Consider the following 15,793-nt stretch of genomic DNA (forward strand, 5'->3'; position numbering starts at 1 on the left):
TTGGCATGTAAATTTGTCCACCCACTGTGGAAAACAATGTGGAGGATCCTCAAAAAATTAAAAATAGATTATATCATTCAGCAATTCCACTTTAGGGAAGATACCCAAAGGAAATGAAAACGGACTCAGAGATATCTGCACTCCCATGTTTGTCACAGTATTATACACAATAGCCAAGGTATGGAAACAACCCAAGTGAGCATCAATGGGTGAATGAATAAAGAAGATGTGTTACATATACACAATGGAATATTACTCACTTATGAGAAAGGAGAATATCCTGCTATTTGTAACAACATGGATGCACTTGAACACATTATACTAAGCAAGATAAGATAGAGAAAGATAATTACTGTATGATATAATTTATATGTGAAGTCTAAAAATGTCAAATGGAAGAGAGGGAAAATGAGAAGGGGGACTCTAGGCTCATCTCCTCTCATGAACACAACTAGATAAGTATCAGATCATCCTATGACCCCAGAAATCAACCTGAAGACTGACAGAACAAACTCCACGACTAAAGAGAGAGAAGAAGCAGAGACATGACTTAGGGGAGAAATGGATCGTGGATGTTGTGGAGGGGAGGAAGCCGTGGTCATAGAGAAGAGCAAGAGAGAGAGGAGCACACCAGGGAATGTTCAAGGAGAATGATTCGCTAAAGTGATGGGCTTGGAAAATGAGAGGGGCTAATTTCATGAGTTCTTGCAACCAGGAGAGCTTAAAGCCTAGAGCCTGAAATGCCAGGAAGCTTGACTGAGCTAGACCCTGGAGGACATTGCCCTGCTTTTGGAAGGAAGCCAGGCAAACATTCTTGGAGCGGCAGGAAGGGAGCAAATGGCACGGAAACAGTAGTCTGAAGAGTGCCTGGGGCACCGAGTGGGGAGATTATTTGCTCTTCTCAGAGCATGTCCCTGAGAGGCAATCTTCATGAAGACTCCTCTCAGGGAACAAAGGAGCTGGCTGGTGCCATTTCCCTTCCCAGCCCGTCCACATAGACTCAGAGCCACCAGCAGGAGGCAATACATTACCGACACTAGCTGCCTAACTTGCTTGCACCAAGTCCCACACACCTGCCCTCTGGCCAGACTGCCCTTCTCAGTCAAGCTTGCCTCAGTCCCAGCTCAGTAAGCCTCTCACTGGAAAGACCAGCACAAACTCCTACTCACACCACATCTCCTGACCTGCGAATTCTGCAGGGTCTCAGTTCCGGTGGAAGTGATATCAGGTCTCATTTCACAGGCAGATCAGAGCACTGGCTAAAATTCACCACATTCAGGCCAAGGACAAAACACTGCCCATAGCAGGTAAAGAGAGCCTCTAAAGATGACTAGCCTGAAGAATAGAGCAACCAAAATACAACAGCAGGGTGTATGCAGTGCACATCAGAGACACTTCCTGAAGGACCAGGCCCTGGACACTACATAACCTCTTATTCATATAGCCATTATCTCCAGGAGCAGGAAACATACTGTCTATTAAAACACAGAAGAAGGCAGAGACTTGGACAAAATGCCTAGATGGAGGAATTTATCCCAAATGAAAGAACAAGATAAGGCCACAGCAAGAGAACTAAGTGAAACAGATATAAGCAACATGGCTGATGGAGAATTTAAAGCAACAACCATAAGAATACTCATTGAGCTTGAGAAAAAAATAGAAGGGGCACCTGGGTGGCTCAGAGGGTTAAGCCTCTGCCCTCAGCACAGGTCATGATCTCAGGGTCCTGGGACTGAACCCCACATTGGGCTCTCTGCTCAGCAGGGAGCCTGCTTCCGCCCCCCACCCTCTGCCTGCCTCTCTGCCTCTCTCTCTCTGTCAAATAAATTAATAAAATCTTTAAAAAAAAAATAGAAGACATCAATGAGACCCTTATCACAGAGATGAAAGAATTAAGAAAGAATCAATCAGAGATGAAGAATGCAATAAAAAAGATTGGAAACACGTCTGATGCAATGAGCAGCAGGCTGGAGGAAGCAGAGGAATGAATTAGTGACCTAGAAAACAAAATTATGGAAAATAATGAAGTTGAACAAAAGAGAAAAAGACAACTTATACAACGGAGAATAGACTTAGAGAACTCAATGACTCTATCAAACATAGTAACATTCATATTATAGGAGTTGCAAGAGAAAAAGAGAGAGAAAGGGGGGCAGAAAATTTATTGGAGGAAATAATAGCTGAAAACTTCTCTAATCTAGGGAAGAAAAGAGACATCCAGATCCAAGGGCACAGAGAACTCCCATCAGAATCAACAAAAGAGGGGTGCCTAGAGGGCTCAGTTGACTAACCATTGCCTTTGGCTCAGGCCATAATCTCAGGTCCTGGAATCGAGCCCCATGAATCTGCTTTTCCCTCTTTTGCTGGTCCCCTCCCCACCCCGACTCATGCATGCTCTCTCTCTCTCTCAAATAAATAAATAAAATTTTTAAAACTAACAAGAGCAGGCCAACACCAAGACATACTATAATTATAGTAATAAAGAAACAATCTTAAAAGCAGCAAGACAGGGCACCTGGGTGGCTCAGTGGGTAAAGCCTCTGCCTTCTGCTCAAGTCATGATCTCAGGGTCCTGGGATTGAGGCCCACATTGGGCTCTCTGCTCAATAGAGAGCCTGCTTCCCCCCTTCTCTCTGCCTGCCTCTCTGCCTACTTGTGATCTCCCCCTCTCTGTCAAATAAATAAATAAAATCTAAAAAAAAAAAGGAGGGGGGGCAGCAAGACAGAAGGAGTCCTTAATTTACAAGAGAACATCCATAAGGCTAGCTGGAGATTTCTCAACATAAACCTGGCAAGCCAGAAGGGAGTGGCATATACTCAAAGTGCTGAATGGGAAAAACCTGCAGCCAAGAACACTCCAGCCAGCAAAGCTATCACTCAAAATAAAAAGGAGAGATAGTTTCCCAGATAGAAAAAGCTAAGGGGGTTTGTGCTCACTAAACCAGCCCTGCAAGAGACATTGATGAGGAGTGCAAAGGAGAGATGAAAAGTGACAAGAAATGATCAGAGAAAATCTCCAGTATCAACAACAAAACAAGTAATAAAATGGCAATAAATACATATCAATAATTACTTTGAATGTCAATGGACTAAATGCTCCAATCAAAAGATAGGCTGTCATAATGAATAAACAAACAAAAAGACCCATCTATATGCTGGCCATAAGAGATTCATTTTATTCATTTATTTTATTTATTTATTTAAGAAAGGGAGAATGAGAAGGAAAAGCAGACTCCCCACTGAACAGGGAGCCCTAGGCAGGGCTCGATCTCAGGACCTGGGACCATGACCTGAGCTGAAGGCAGATGTTTAACAACTGAATCACCCACGAGACTTATTTTAGACCTAACGACACCTACAGATTGAAAATGAGGGGGATGGAGAAACATTTGTCATGCAAATAGATGTCAAACACTCCAGTCAAAAGACATACGGTGTCAGAATGGACTAAAAAAAAAAAAAACCAAGACCCATCTCTATGGTGCCTACAAGAGACTCATTTTAGACTGAAAGACACCTGCAGATGGCAAGTAAGGGAGATGGAGAAATATTTCTTACGCAAATGGATGTCAAAAGAAAGCTGGAGTAGCAATACTTATATTGGACAAACTAGACTTTAAAACAAAGGCTTGTTGGGCGCCTGGGTGGCTCAGTGGGTTAAGCCGCTGCCTTCGGCTCAGGTCATGATCTCAGGGTCCTGGGATCGAGTCCCGCATCAGGCTCTGTGCTCAGCAGGGAGCCTGCTTCCTCCTCTCTCTCTCTGCCTCTCTGCCTACTTGTGATCTCTCTCTGTCAAATAAATAAAATAAAATCTTTAAAAAAAAATAAATAAATAAATAAAACAAAGGCTTGTAACAAGAGTAAAGAAGAGCACTATATTGTAATGAAGGGGACAAGCGAACAAAAAGATCTAACAATAGTGAATATGCATTCAACGTGGGAATATCCAAATATATAAAACAGTTAATAACAAACTTAAAGGAATAATCAGTAGTAATACAGTAATGGTAGTGAATTTTAACGTCCCACTTGCATCAATGGACAGATCATCTAAATGGAAAATGGACAAAGAAACAGTGGCTTTAAATGACACACTGGACCAGATGGATTGAACAGATATATTCAGAGCATTCCATCCTAAAAACAAGAGTGTACATTCTTTTCAAGTGCACATGGAACATTCTCTGGAATAGGTCATATAGTGGGTCACAAAACAGACATCAACAAATACAAAAGGACTGAAATCATACCAGGCCTCTTTTCTCATCACAATGCTATGAAACTAGAAGTCAACCAAAAGAAAAAACTCGGAAAGACCACGAATACTTGGAGGTTAAGCAAAATGCTACTAAACAATGAATGGGTCAACCAGGAAATCAAAGAAGAAATCTATTAATGAGCACTGGGTGTTGGATGTAAGGGATGAATCCCTGAATTCTACTCCAGTAACTAATATTGCCCTGTGTTAATTAACCAAAATTTAAATTAAAAAAAGAAAACAAAGAATAAATTTTCAAAAGACACAAAAACAAATAAAAATGAAAATAAATGGTCCAAAACCTTTGGGATACAGCACAAGCAGTCCTAAGAGGGAAGTATAGAGCAATACAGGCCTACTTCAGGAAGCAAGAAAAATGTGGAATAAACAACTTAACCTTACACCTAAAGAAGCTAGAAAAAGAACAACAAACAAAGCCTAAGGCCAGGTGGAGGGAAATAGTAAAGATTAGGACAGAGATAAATGATCTAGAAACTAAAAAAAACAATAGAACAGATTGTTGTTCTGTTCTTATCCAAGCCAGATTTATCAAAAAGAAAGGAGAAAGGACCCAAATAAAACGTCACAGATGGTGGGTGCCTGGGTGGTTCAGTTGTTAAGCATCTGCCTTTGGCTTAGGTCATGATCCCAGGGTCCTGTGATTGAGCCTGGCATCCGACTCCTTGCTCAGCAGGGAGCCTGCTTCTCCCTCTCCCAATCCCCCTGCTTGTGTTCCTTTTCTTGCTGTGTCTCTCTCTGTCAAATAAATAAAGTCTTTTAAGAATAAAATCACAAATGAGAGAGGAGAAATAACAACCAACACCACAGAAATATAAGCAATTATAAGCGAATATTATGAAAAACTATATGCCAAAAAATCGGACAACCTGGAAGAAATTAATAAATTCCAGGAAACACATAAATTACCAAAACTGAAACAGGAGGAAATAGAAAAACTTGAACCGATTGATAACAAGTAAAGAAGTTGAATCGGTAACAAAAAAATTCCAATAAATAAAAGTCCAGAGCCAGCTGGCTTCACAGGTGAATTCTACCAAACATTTAAGGAAAAGTTAATACCCATTCTTCTCCGACTATTCCAGAAAATAGAAAAGGAAGGAAAGCTTCTAAATTCATTCTACAAGGCCAGCATTACCCTGATACCCTAACCAGATTAAGACTCCTCTAAAAAAGACCACTATAACCAATATCCCTGATGAATGTGGATGCAAAAATTCTCAATAAAACACTAACAAATTACATTCAATAGTACATTATTAAAAATCATCACGATCAAGTGGGATTATTCCTGGGTTGCAAGGGTGGTTCAATATTCTCAAATTAATCAATGTGATATATCTCAATAATAAGAGAAAGGAAAAGAACCATATGATCATTTCAATAGATGCAGAAAAAGCATCTGACAAAGTACAATACCTATTCATGATAAAAACCCTCCACACAGTAGGTTTGGAGGGAACATACCTCAATATAATAAGGGCATATGCAAAAGCTAACATCATCCTTTATGGAGAAAACCTGAGAGGCTTTCAGGAACCTGAGAAAGATGTCCACTCTCACCACTTTTATTCAACCTACTGCTGAAAGTCCTAGCCTCAGCAATCAGACAACAAAAAGAAATAAAAGGCACTAACATTGGTAAAGAAAAAATAAAATTTCCACTATTTGCAGAGGACACAATACTATGTACAAAAAATCTTACCCCTGGGGATAAAAATATATGTTTATAAAAAATAAAAAATTATATAAAAAAAAATCTGAAAGACTCCCAAAAACTGCTGGAACAGTTCAACAAATTGAGTTGAAATAAAATATCAGCTCAATAAAATTGAGTTGAAATAAAATAAAGTTGCAGGATGTATGCCAATTAAGCAGCAGAAAGAGAAATTAAGGAATCAATCCCACTTACAATTGCACCAAAAACAGTAAGATACCTAGGGATAAACCTAACCCAAGAGGTGTAAGAGCTGTACTCTGAAAACTGATGAAAGAAATTGAAGATGACACAATGAAATGACACACAAGACATTTCATGCTCATGAATTAGAAGAACAAATATTGCTAAAATGTCTGTCCTACCCAAAGTAATCTACACATGTAATGCAGTCCCTATTAAAATACCAACAGCATTTTTCACAGAATTAGAACAAACAATCCTAAAATTTGTAGACCCCAAAATAATGACCCCAAATAACCAAAGCAACCTTGAAAAAGGAAAACAAAGCTGGGGGCATCACAATTCCAGACTTCAAGTCATATTACAAAACAAGTTGTAGTGATCAAAACAGTATGATACTGGCACAGAAACAGACCCGTAGATCCATGGAACAGAATAGAAAACCCAGAAATGAACCCACAACTACATGGTCAGTTTGTCTTTGACAAAGCAGGAAGGAATATCCAATGGGAAAAAGGCTCTTCAACAAGCGGTGTTGGGAAACCTGGACGGCAACATGCTAAAAGTGAAAATGGGCCACTTTCTTATACCATACACAAAATGAATTAAAGACCTAAGTATGGGGCATGAGACCATAAAAGTCCTAGAGGCAGTAACCTCTTTGACATCAGTCATAGCAGTTTCTTTCTAGATGTGTCTCCTGAGGCAAGGGAAACAAAAGTAAAAAGAAATTGTTGGGACTTCATCCAAATAAAAAGCTTCTGCCAAGTGAAGAGAATATTTAATGAAATTAAAATTCAACACTCCAAAAATGAATAATCCAAAAAAAAAAAAAAAAGTAGGCAGAAGGCAGAAGGGGTGCCTGTGTGGCTCAGTGGGTTAAGACTGCCTTTGGCTCAAGCCATGATCTCAGGGTCTTGGGATCGAGCCCCAAGTTGAGCTCTCTGCTCAGCAGGGAATCTGCTTCTCCTTCTCCCTCTGACTGCCTCTCTGCCTGCTTGTGATCTCTCTCTTTCTCTCTCTCTCTCTCTATCTCCGTGTCAAATAAATAAATAAAATCTTTTTTAAAAAAAGTAAAAAGTCACTTCACAGTAAACCTGGTGATTCACAGACCTGTACCCCTGGGGATAAAAATATATGTTTATAAAAAATAAAAAATTAAAAAAAAAAATTTTTCAAAAAAAAAAAAAGTAAAAAGTCATATGTCAAATTTATCCAAGAAAACAAAAACAAAAATTAATTCTTGGATTGGGCTTGTCACATGTCATAGGCCATAAGCATTAATAGCCAAGTTATGGCCCAGTTCACGTCCACAAACTCTCAAGGGCAATTTTTTCCTGTCTCTCTCCAGGGCCCAGATGGAGACAGACACACTTCCTCACAGCCAGGCAAGTTTTTTCTCCAGATTACTCATTACTTCTTCACAAAGCATGTCACATTTTATGTCCCAGCCTTAAGCTTCGGCTTCTGTCCCCCAATGTGTGACCCATGAAACAGAGACTCTAGGCCACCAGGAATTGATAGATGTTTCTCGGGTCACCAACCTGTTCACTCTTGCTTACCCATCTGGATTAATAATTTCTAACCTTTTCCACCTTTGAGTAGTTTTCTTACTTTCCTAGTACTTCAACTATGTATTTTGTTGTTGTTGTCTTTAATGTTTTATCTCACATTTTTAGATGTTTTGTGCCAAAGTGTTTTTCAAGATAATGACCACAAGAACAGAAGTTTCAACTCTCTGTTGACCTTCAAAAATAAGGGAGAATTTACAACAAAACCTTTATTGTTTGACAGGCACTACGTGTTCCAGAAACTATGGTATGTCAAGTCATATTTTCCCAATACCTAGGCTATTTCTCTGTTAGTGAGTTGTCAAGAAGGAGCATGGATTATTTCAGACATTACATATTCTAAGTGTTACTGCTTAAGTATATGAAATGGGAACTGAAGAAAAGAAAATGAGAAATTTTTACTACTAGAAACAACTACTTTGGCAATGCATTTGGTGGTGTCTTATAAAACTAAGCTATTCTACTACATGACAGTTACCAGATAGAAATGAAAACATATTTTCAAACAAAGAGTTGTACAAGAATGTTCATAGCAGCATATTTATAATGACCAAAATCTGGAAACAACCCAGTGGCCAAAGGGACAAATGTGACGTATTTGTATAAGGGACCATTTGGCGATAAATAGAAAGGAGCTACTGATACACTTCATAACATGGGTGAATCCCAAAAACATTATGCTAAAAAGTTAGACCAAAAATAAACACTGTATGATGATTCCATCCGTATAAAAAATAAGAAGGGATAAAACAAAACTATGGTGACATAGGAAGTTGCCTTGGGGAGAGGAGGAGATTTGACAGAAAATAGCAAAAGGAATCTTCTGGGAGTGAGGAAAATCTGTATTTTGTATGGCGCTGTAATTACAGAGGTGTGGACAATTGTCAAAATTTATAAAATCGAACAATTAAGATCTTTGTATTTTATTGTAAGTTGTGCCTTTAAAAAAATATAGCCAAACTAAACATAGCACAGCCAATGGTTGCTGTGTATCCTTCATCATTACTGGATATTTTGTATCATAATTCAGCAATTTAAAAAGATTAGCTGCCAGGAGAGAAAAAAGCCTGTGGCTTAGGTGCTTAATTTACAGAAATATTTGTTAACATACATTGTTTTCCTTTGGTCAAAGTCTCCTCTTTAGCAACTACCATAGACTCACAAAGTATCAATTTCAATAGCAAAAACAAATAATTTTATTTCTATTTGGGGTTCAGTAATTGAAGGGAAAGGGTAAAAGTATATCATGTTGCAAATGAATGATATATCCATGATGTTAACCAGATAAGGAATAGGGGAGTCTGGACAGGATATGGATTTATTCACAGAACATGTGGGAAAGACCATTTTTTTTTTAAAGATTTTGTTTATTTACTTTGGGGGGAAGAGAGAGAGAGAGAGAGAGAGAGAGCATGAGCAGGGGAGAGGCAGAGAGATAAGCAGTCTCCCCACTGAGCAAGGAGCTAAAGGCAGGGCTCAATCCCAGGACCCTAAAAATTCTTGGTGGGAGGTAGAATTTTGTTTCAAAAATACAAGGTGGGGATGACAATGCCTGGTCAGCCTAAATCAGAAGACGGTTATAAGGGTCAGCTAAGAAGTGCTTCCTTTCAGAGTGTTTCCTTTTTGTTTCCAGTACAATATGACTCAGAAAATTCCCTCAATCAACAAATACTCAGTGAGTGCCTCCTAATGTGACAACTTCTGTCCTAAGTGCTTAAAACATGACCAACATAAACAAAAACCTCATTTTCAGTGTGCTTACATACTACTTGGAGAAATTGGACAACAAAAAGTACACACAATAAATAAGCAAGTTATATAGGGTATAAGTACTATGGGAAAAAAGAAGTATATATGGAAAAAGAGAAGTATAGAGGGGTAAGATATATTATCACATTACTGTTTTAAAGAAAGTTGTTTTTTCTATAAAAACAGAAAAGATATACAGAGAGAGCATTTATCTACCAATGCAGTGATACAAGCTGGTAGAAAGCATCCCAAGCTAGGGTGGGTATAGAACCTAATAGAGAAGAGAAGAAAACCAGTTCAGCCAAAACAGTGGAAAATAGTATCCTCAGCAGTATCTTTTTTTTTTTTTTTGCCAATAACTAATGTATGAAATATACATGTAAACAGACTGTGTTGATTAGTAGCCATTTTCATGTTACAAAGGTTCAGAAAATCCCATAAAAAATAAAATGTTACAAAGAAGTAAATCTATCCATCTAGTTTTATTCCTTCTCTGAATATTTTCCGGAAAGTCTCTCTTGAGAATGATGCTTCACCATGAAGGGGTTGACATATTTAATGCATCAAAATGAGTGATATGTCAAAGCACTTGGTATAGTACCTCATATATGTGTAAGTGTTTATTAAGTTTTAAAAAAAATTTTAGGAGCACCTGGGTGGCCCAGTCGGTTAAGCACCTGACTCTTGATTTTGGCTCAGGTCAGGATCTCTGGGTCATGATATTGAGCCCCACAGCAGGCTCCACACTCGGCACGGAGTCTGCTTAAGATTCTTTCTCTCTCTGCCTGTATGTGCGTGCTCTCTCTCTCCCCACCGCCAAATAAATAAATAAATAAATCTCTTTTTAAAAATTTAATACCTGGGGTACCTGGGTGGCTCAGTGGGTTAGCCTCTGCCTTTGGCTCAGGTCATGGTCTCGGGATCCTGGGATCGAGCCCCGAAACGGACTCTCTGCTACGCAAGGAGCCTGCTTCGCCCTCTCTCTCTCTACCTGCCTCTCTGCCTGTGACCTCTGTCTGTCAAATGAATAAATAAAATCTTAAAAAAAAATTTTAGTATATGTGCTGCCGAAGCGAGCACTTAAAAAAAAAAAAAATTTTTTTTTTTTTTTTTTTAATACCCATTAGTCTCTTTCCTAGGCCATATTGGGGATTACTGATTAAGCTGCTTTTTTCTTTTTTTTTTCTTTTCTCAATTGGAATCATTTTTAGTATTTAAATATAAAAAGTGAGCACTTAGTTTTTTCTTTCTAAGACAGACACATGGGTTTCTCGTAGCCAAAATGGGCCGCAGGAATGAGCTCCTCTTCTGTCCTCCACAGTCCCCATCCCATGGTCGAAACCACTGCTCGGCCCTCCCTCCTTTCTGGCATAGAAGTTCACAGCGGCTGCTTTACACCCCCGCTGCAACACATTACTATTTCATATTGTGAGCATGTCCCTTCTCCCCAGCAGGTTTAGATAGATCAATGTGCCAAAGTTAAAAAAAAAAAAAATCCAAATAATTAGTTCCAACACTACTGAATTTTCAAACTTGTCCCACCAAGCCCAGTCAAAGAGCAGTCGGCATCTAGATCTTTCCAGGAAGTGAAGAGAGAGCCCCTGGCGTTCCTCCTGAGAGCCCTGGGTTAGGCCCTAGAAGCATCTGCTGCTGTCGCAGTTCTTGCTGCTCTTGCACTTGTAGCTTCTCAGTCTCAAAGACAACAGAAGAACTAGGAGCGTGAAGGAAGTAGTCCCAACCCACACGGCTGCCCTGGAAAACCTGCACATTTTCTGAGCCACAAAGAGGGAGAGATCCAAAGTGGCTCCAGCTGTGGACAGGACCCTCTCTGGGAACATCTCTGTCAGCCCCCACAGTCTCTCAGACAGGGTCTCATCTAGTTCCTCATCCTGCTCATCCAGCTCCTCCTCAGTCTTCTCAGAATGGCCTTTCGGAAGCCATTGGTCCAGGGACAGGGGCACCCCAGGGCCGCTGGCAGAGGCGGCCATCACTGATGGACTTTCTAATGAGCCAGTCAATAAGAGGGAAATAACGTGCCGTTTTTAAGAAGGAAGATAACCCTTTCAGGCAAATGGGTTGCAGCGATCCTTGATAACACTGTTCTTTATCATACAGACGTAAGTTAAGGCATACAGAGCTTAATATACTTTAGGGTTTATCCTATAGTCCCTAAGTCAAGTTCCTTTATCCATTGTTTTCTTAAAGTTCACTGCCCCCTCATACTACCATTTCCCTCAGAAAGTGCTCAATGCAAGGGGGAAATTAAAGCTGGTAAACACAGTTTATGTTAGTTTGGTTCTTAAATATAAGTGAGGAAGTCGAACAGCTAGATAAAATTAGGTTTCAGGTGTGTTTATGGCTGCTACCCATCTCGCATTGCCACGGACGGTCAGTAAGACACTTGTAGAACTCACTACAGTTTCTGGTTTCAAGATTGTCTGAGATATTGAGATGAGTACATTTTCTCTGAAAATTAGTAATAATCGCTTCTCTTAGAAAGTGCTTCTGCAAGCAGGTTAAGGAGGAATATTAGCTGATGGCTGGAACTCTGACAGTGATTCCTCTTTGCAACAAAAAAGGGAAGGAACATCCTCCCCAGACAGGCTCGGAAGCAATTTTTATGTCCCCATCACACCTCTTTTACATTGCTGTTTTAATAATGATTTTAATTATTTACCAACCAGGCCTCCCCTTGACTGAAAACTTGAAGAATTGCCTTTCGTTTTTTGTAGCCCCGGGTTCCTGGCTATTCATTCCCATTTCAGTACACTTGCCGAAGTGAGCACAGGTAGACGTTACTTGTAAGTATAAATAAATAAATAAATAAATAATCTGTGAGAGCCCCCTTTTTAAGAAGCATTGATTTATTTATTTGACACACAGAGAGAAACAGCAAGAAAGGGAACGAAGCAGGCGGAGTGGGAGAGAGAGAAGCAGGCTTCCCTCTGAGCAGGGAGCCCAATGTGGGGCTCGATCCCAGGATCCTAGGATCATGACCTTAGCCAAAGGCAGATGCTTAACCACTGAGCCACCCAGGCACCCCCAGATTTCTATTTGTTAACCAGATCTCGCTCTCTTAACACTGCAAGTCCAAGAAAAGTTTGGTGAGGTCTTCTGTTTGGGGTCAATCCAGGCTCCCTTAATTGCAAGGAGCTCTGAATCAAAATATATCCATTCCTTTTTCTAGCTCCATTATCTACATGCAACATAAGTGTATCAATTCATGACTCCAACTATTGGCTCTCAGTATAAGCTGCCTTTCAAGTAAACTGAAAGTATTAAAATAGTTTCTCTTGCCGGTATATGTGCTCAGTGCGAACTCATTAAAAGTCCAAAACACTGCTGAAGAAGTTCCTCTTCCTCAGTAAAGTTAGACTAGAGAGCTTAGACTGTGTAATTATGATAATTGAATATTCTGAGTAATGATTATTCAGAGACTCGGATACATTCTTAATGAAAAAGGATCAAACACGGTTCTCTATTTTTAACTTGGGCCTTCAGAGGGTTTATTATTTTGAAATCAAATCTATTAAACTTTGTGAATACATTATTCCTCATTAAGATTCCTTCTGAATTCATTTGATGTCTGAACGACATGGTATCAGTGAATAATTTATAAGTAAAAATCATTTTACAATATTTATCTTAGAAATTAAAGTGAATAGAATATAAGAAAAAATGGGGGAAAAAACCCACAAGTAACTGATGGGGAGAGTAAAACTATACAGGATAGTCTCAAGGTTAATTTTAGCACTTCCTGAACACTCTTACCTTATCATCTAAATAATTTACAAGGTATTTTATGAAATATGTTAGTTGACAAGTCGTCACGTTTCATGAGGCAACTGTAATTGTGATTAAAAAATTACTGAAAAAAGTGAAGCAATTATGTGACCTTAGTCAAGTCTTTATTAGACTATACAAAATGAGGCTATATGAACTTGTTCCCGGTGACCCACAAGCCATTAAAAAATATAAAGTAGTATTATTGCACTATTGCATGTGTAAAATATTCTGCCCAATAATCAACCTTTCCTTAACGGTGGCTCTGTGCAAAATTCCTCCTACCACAAAATGACATTGGGATTAAGATGATGGGTTTTTTTTTTCAAACACTTTTGTTATTGGCCCCAGGGAGGGTTCCTTTGTAACAAAATTCCCAAATAAATCCATCCCCCTCAAAGAGTCCAAGGAAATACCTATGCTGTTCTTGGGCCAGGAAAAGACAAATGGCCATTTTCAGTCTGAGGAGGCAACATAGGGAGTATTGAGAGCTGATGTAATCATCTTGAAAGTAAGAAGATGAAAATCATTGATGGCTGATTACCCTCAAGGCATCTGCTCAAAAAAGAAAAACTTTTAACATGGTCTGGCGTTCACCAATTCTCATAAAACACTAACCAATAGTTAGCAGTTTAAGAAATCTTTTCTAGGCTGACTACTTGGTTTTCATTAGCTGAACCTAGGTTTTTGGAGGTCAAGGTCAATCTTTATGGCCTACGTTAGATTAACTATTAAATGAGCTTACTCCCCACCACAAAAAGCTTAAAAATCGAAATATGTTATCTCCATTCCAATTCTAACTCTTCTCTTTCTATTTTCACTATGTGGAATCAAGAATTAAAACTACATGTTATAGTTGTTTCACGTAAGCAGCATAACTCCAGAAAACCAAGAAAAATGTGAAAAATTCAATTTTTCACAAAATTGCACTTGGTGTTTATTTTAAAAATATTGTTATCTGGCCACCTAGCGTCACGTATATGCAACAATAATCATCACAGCCAGCCATCAAATGGAAGCTTTTTGCTGATCTTAAACAAATTCATATAACTTTGATGTTAGAATACAGCATTTTCTTTTTTTCTCCTTATTAAATGCTAGGGAGTGCATTTACCATCGAAACAGTCACATTAATATATTTCCAAATCTTTTATTGACCTATAAAAACAGCTGAAACCTATAAAAACAGGTTTCAACAAACATACACAAGACCCTGAATTATCCACAGTATTAATTTTGTTCCTTTTTACTCTAGTAACAAATCCACAAACACGCACACCTTTTGAAATTTGCACCCATCTCATTTTAATTCTATTTTGAATACTCCTATTTTTCAAAAGGCAGCAGTGAGTTACTTGTGTTAAATGGCTGTGATGGATGGAAATCAAGCATTTTTAACATAATAAATATCACTTGCTTTATAAAAATCATTCCAGAAGCTAAAAGCATACTTAGAACTGTTTCGAAGGAAATGAGTTCAAAGAGCAAAATCATGTGAGAAGATTAATGTAAACTTGATGTTTAAAATCTAGACTCCAGATATTAAAGACATCTCTTCATTTTTCATCTCATGATCGTGTGCCACAATAATTTAGTGCTGGGAATAAGGTTACTGTGCTCTGTAAGAGTCAATTAACATTACAATCTCATTTGCGTAACTTTTTAGACGTAGACCTTCGGCCCATGCAGCGTGTATCTAAAAAGACCTTTCCTGTGACCATTAGCTGTCATGAGTTTTAAGAAATTAGAAAAAGAAAAAATAAATTATAATGATACACTCACCTTTCGGTGTCTTAAAATATTCGGGCAAAAGTAAAATGAACGCGATCACTATTGCCAAAAGTAATTTAAAGAGAGCTGTTTTTGTCATGTCTCTTCACATGACACGGTGTGTTCCTGTCCAGGACATGGGTGGCATGTCTCTTCCTGCTTTGGGTTTCATCTCTGCAGTACTTTAAGTTTATGCAACTTGCTTCATACTCACTTCCTTTTGGGTAAGACTTAAAAAAAAAAAAAAAAAAGAGGGTTTGAACAGAAACGTCTTCATTTTGAGTCACTTTCCATTATGAAAACTACTGTCTAAGAAGTAAGATACTTTCAAACTATCTTCTAAACAAGAAATACTAAAAAAAAAAAAATCTCAAGAAGCAAAGGGGTCTTGTCCTCATCCAGAATTGAAGCTAATTTCCCACGTTTATCAGTCTGTAGGAGTAAATATAAACCCACAATATACACGCCAAAAACAAACGATGAAGGTCAGTCACGTCCAGTTACTCATTTACTTGTTAAATGATTGTTGGCCCCTTTTAAATGCCAGGCTGAACTGGATTCTGGTGTTCAGGAAAAGAGTGTGTCTATTAGACCGCAAACAGTACAAATGTAAGGATAAATGTAAGGATAAACCAAAATTTCAATTTTACTTTACTACCTTGTATAAAGCAGTGGAATGGGACTCATTATTATTATGCCTATAAACAGTGTGATCATTGTTCCTGAACCCACACTGTCCATTCC

The 15,793-nt window shown here is 38.6% G+C and overlaps 1 protein-coding gene and 1 pseudogene across 3 annotated transcripts in view; both read right to left on the reverse strand.

Moving 5' to 3' along the window:
• TMEM156 (transmembrane protein 156) overlaps nt 1–15,793 on the reverse strand; it is a 56,885-nt gene that overhangs the window by 36,672 nt on the left and 4,420 nt on the right. For 2 of the 3 annotated variants that reach the window (XM_004764001.3, XM_004764002.3), the window contains exon 2: nt 15,062–15,279. In XM_004764001.3, the coding sequence (XP_004764058.1) occupies nt 15,062–15,149 (88 nt within the window). In that variant the 5' untranslated portion in view covers nt 15,150–15,279. Of the gene's footprint in view, nt 1–13,695; nt 13,835–15,061; nt 15,280–15,793 lie in introns of all 3 variants that reach the window. The other variant, XM_045076571.1, reaches the window with a different exon arrangement.
• On the reverse strand, nt 10,583–12,421 carry LOC101682333 (annotated as a pseudogene).

This window comes from Mustela putorius, unplaced genomic scaffold (genome assembly GCF_011764305.1).
Source record: "Mustela putorius furo isolate JIRA1106 unplaced genomic scaffold, ASM1176430v1.1 tig00000083_pilon_pilon_pilon, whole genome shotgun sequence".
NCBI lineage: Eukaryota > Metazoa > Chordata > Mammalia > Carnivora > Mustelidae > Mustela > Mustela putorius.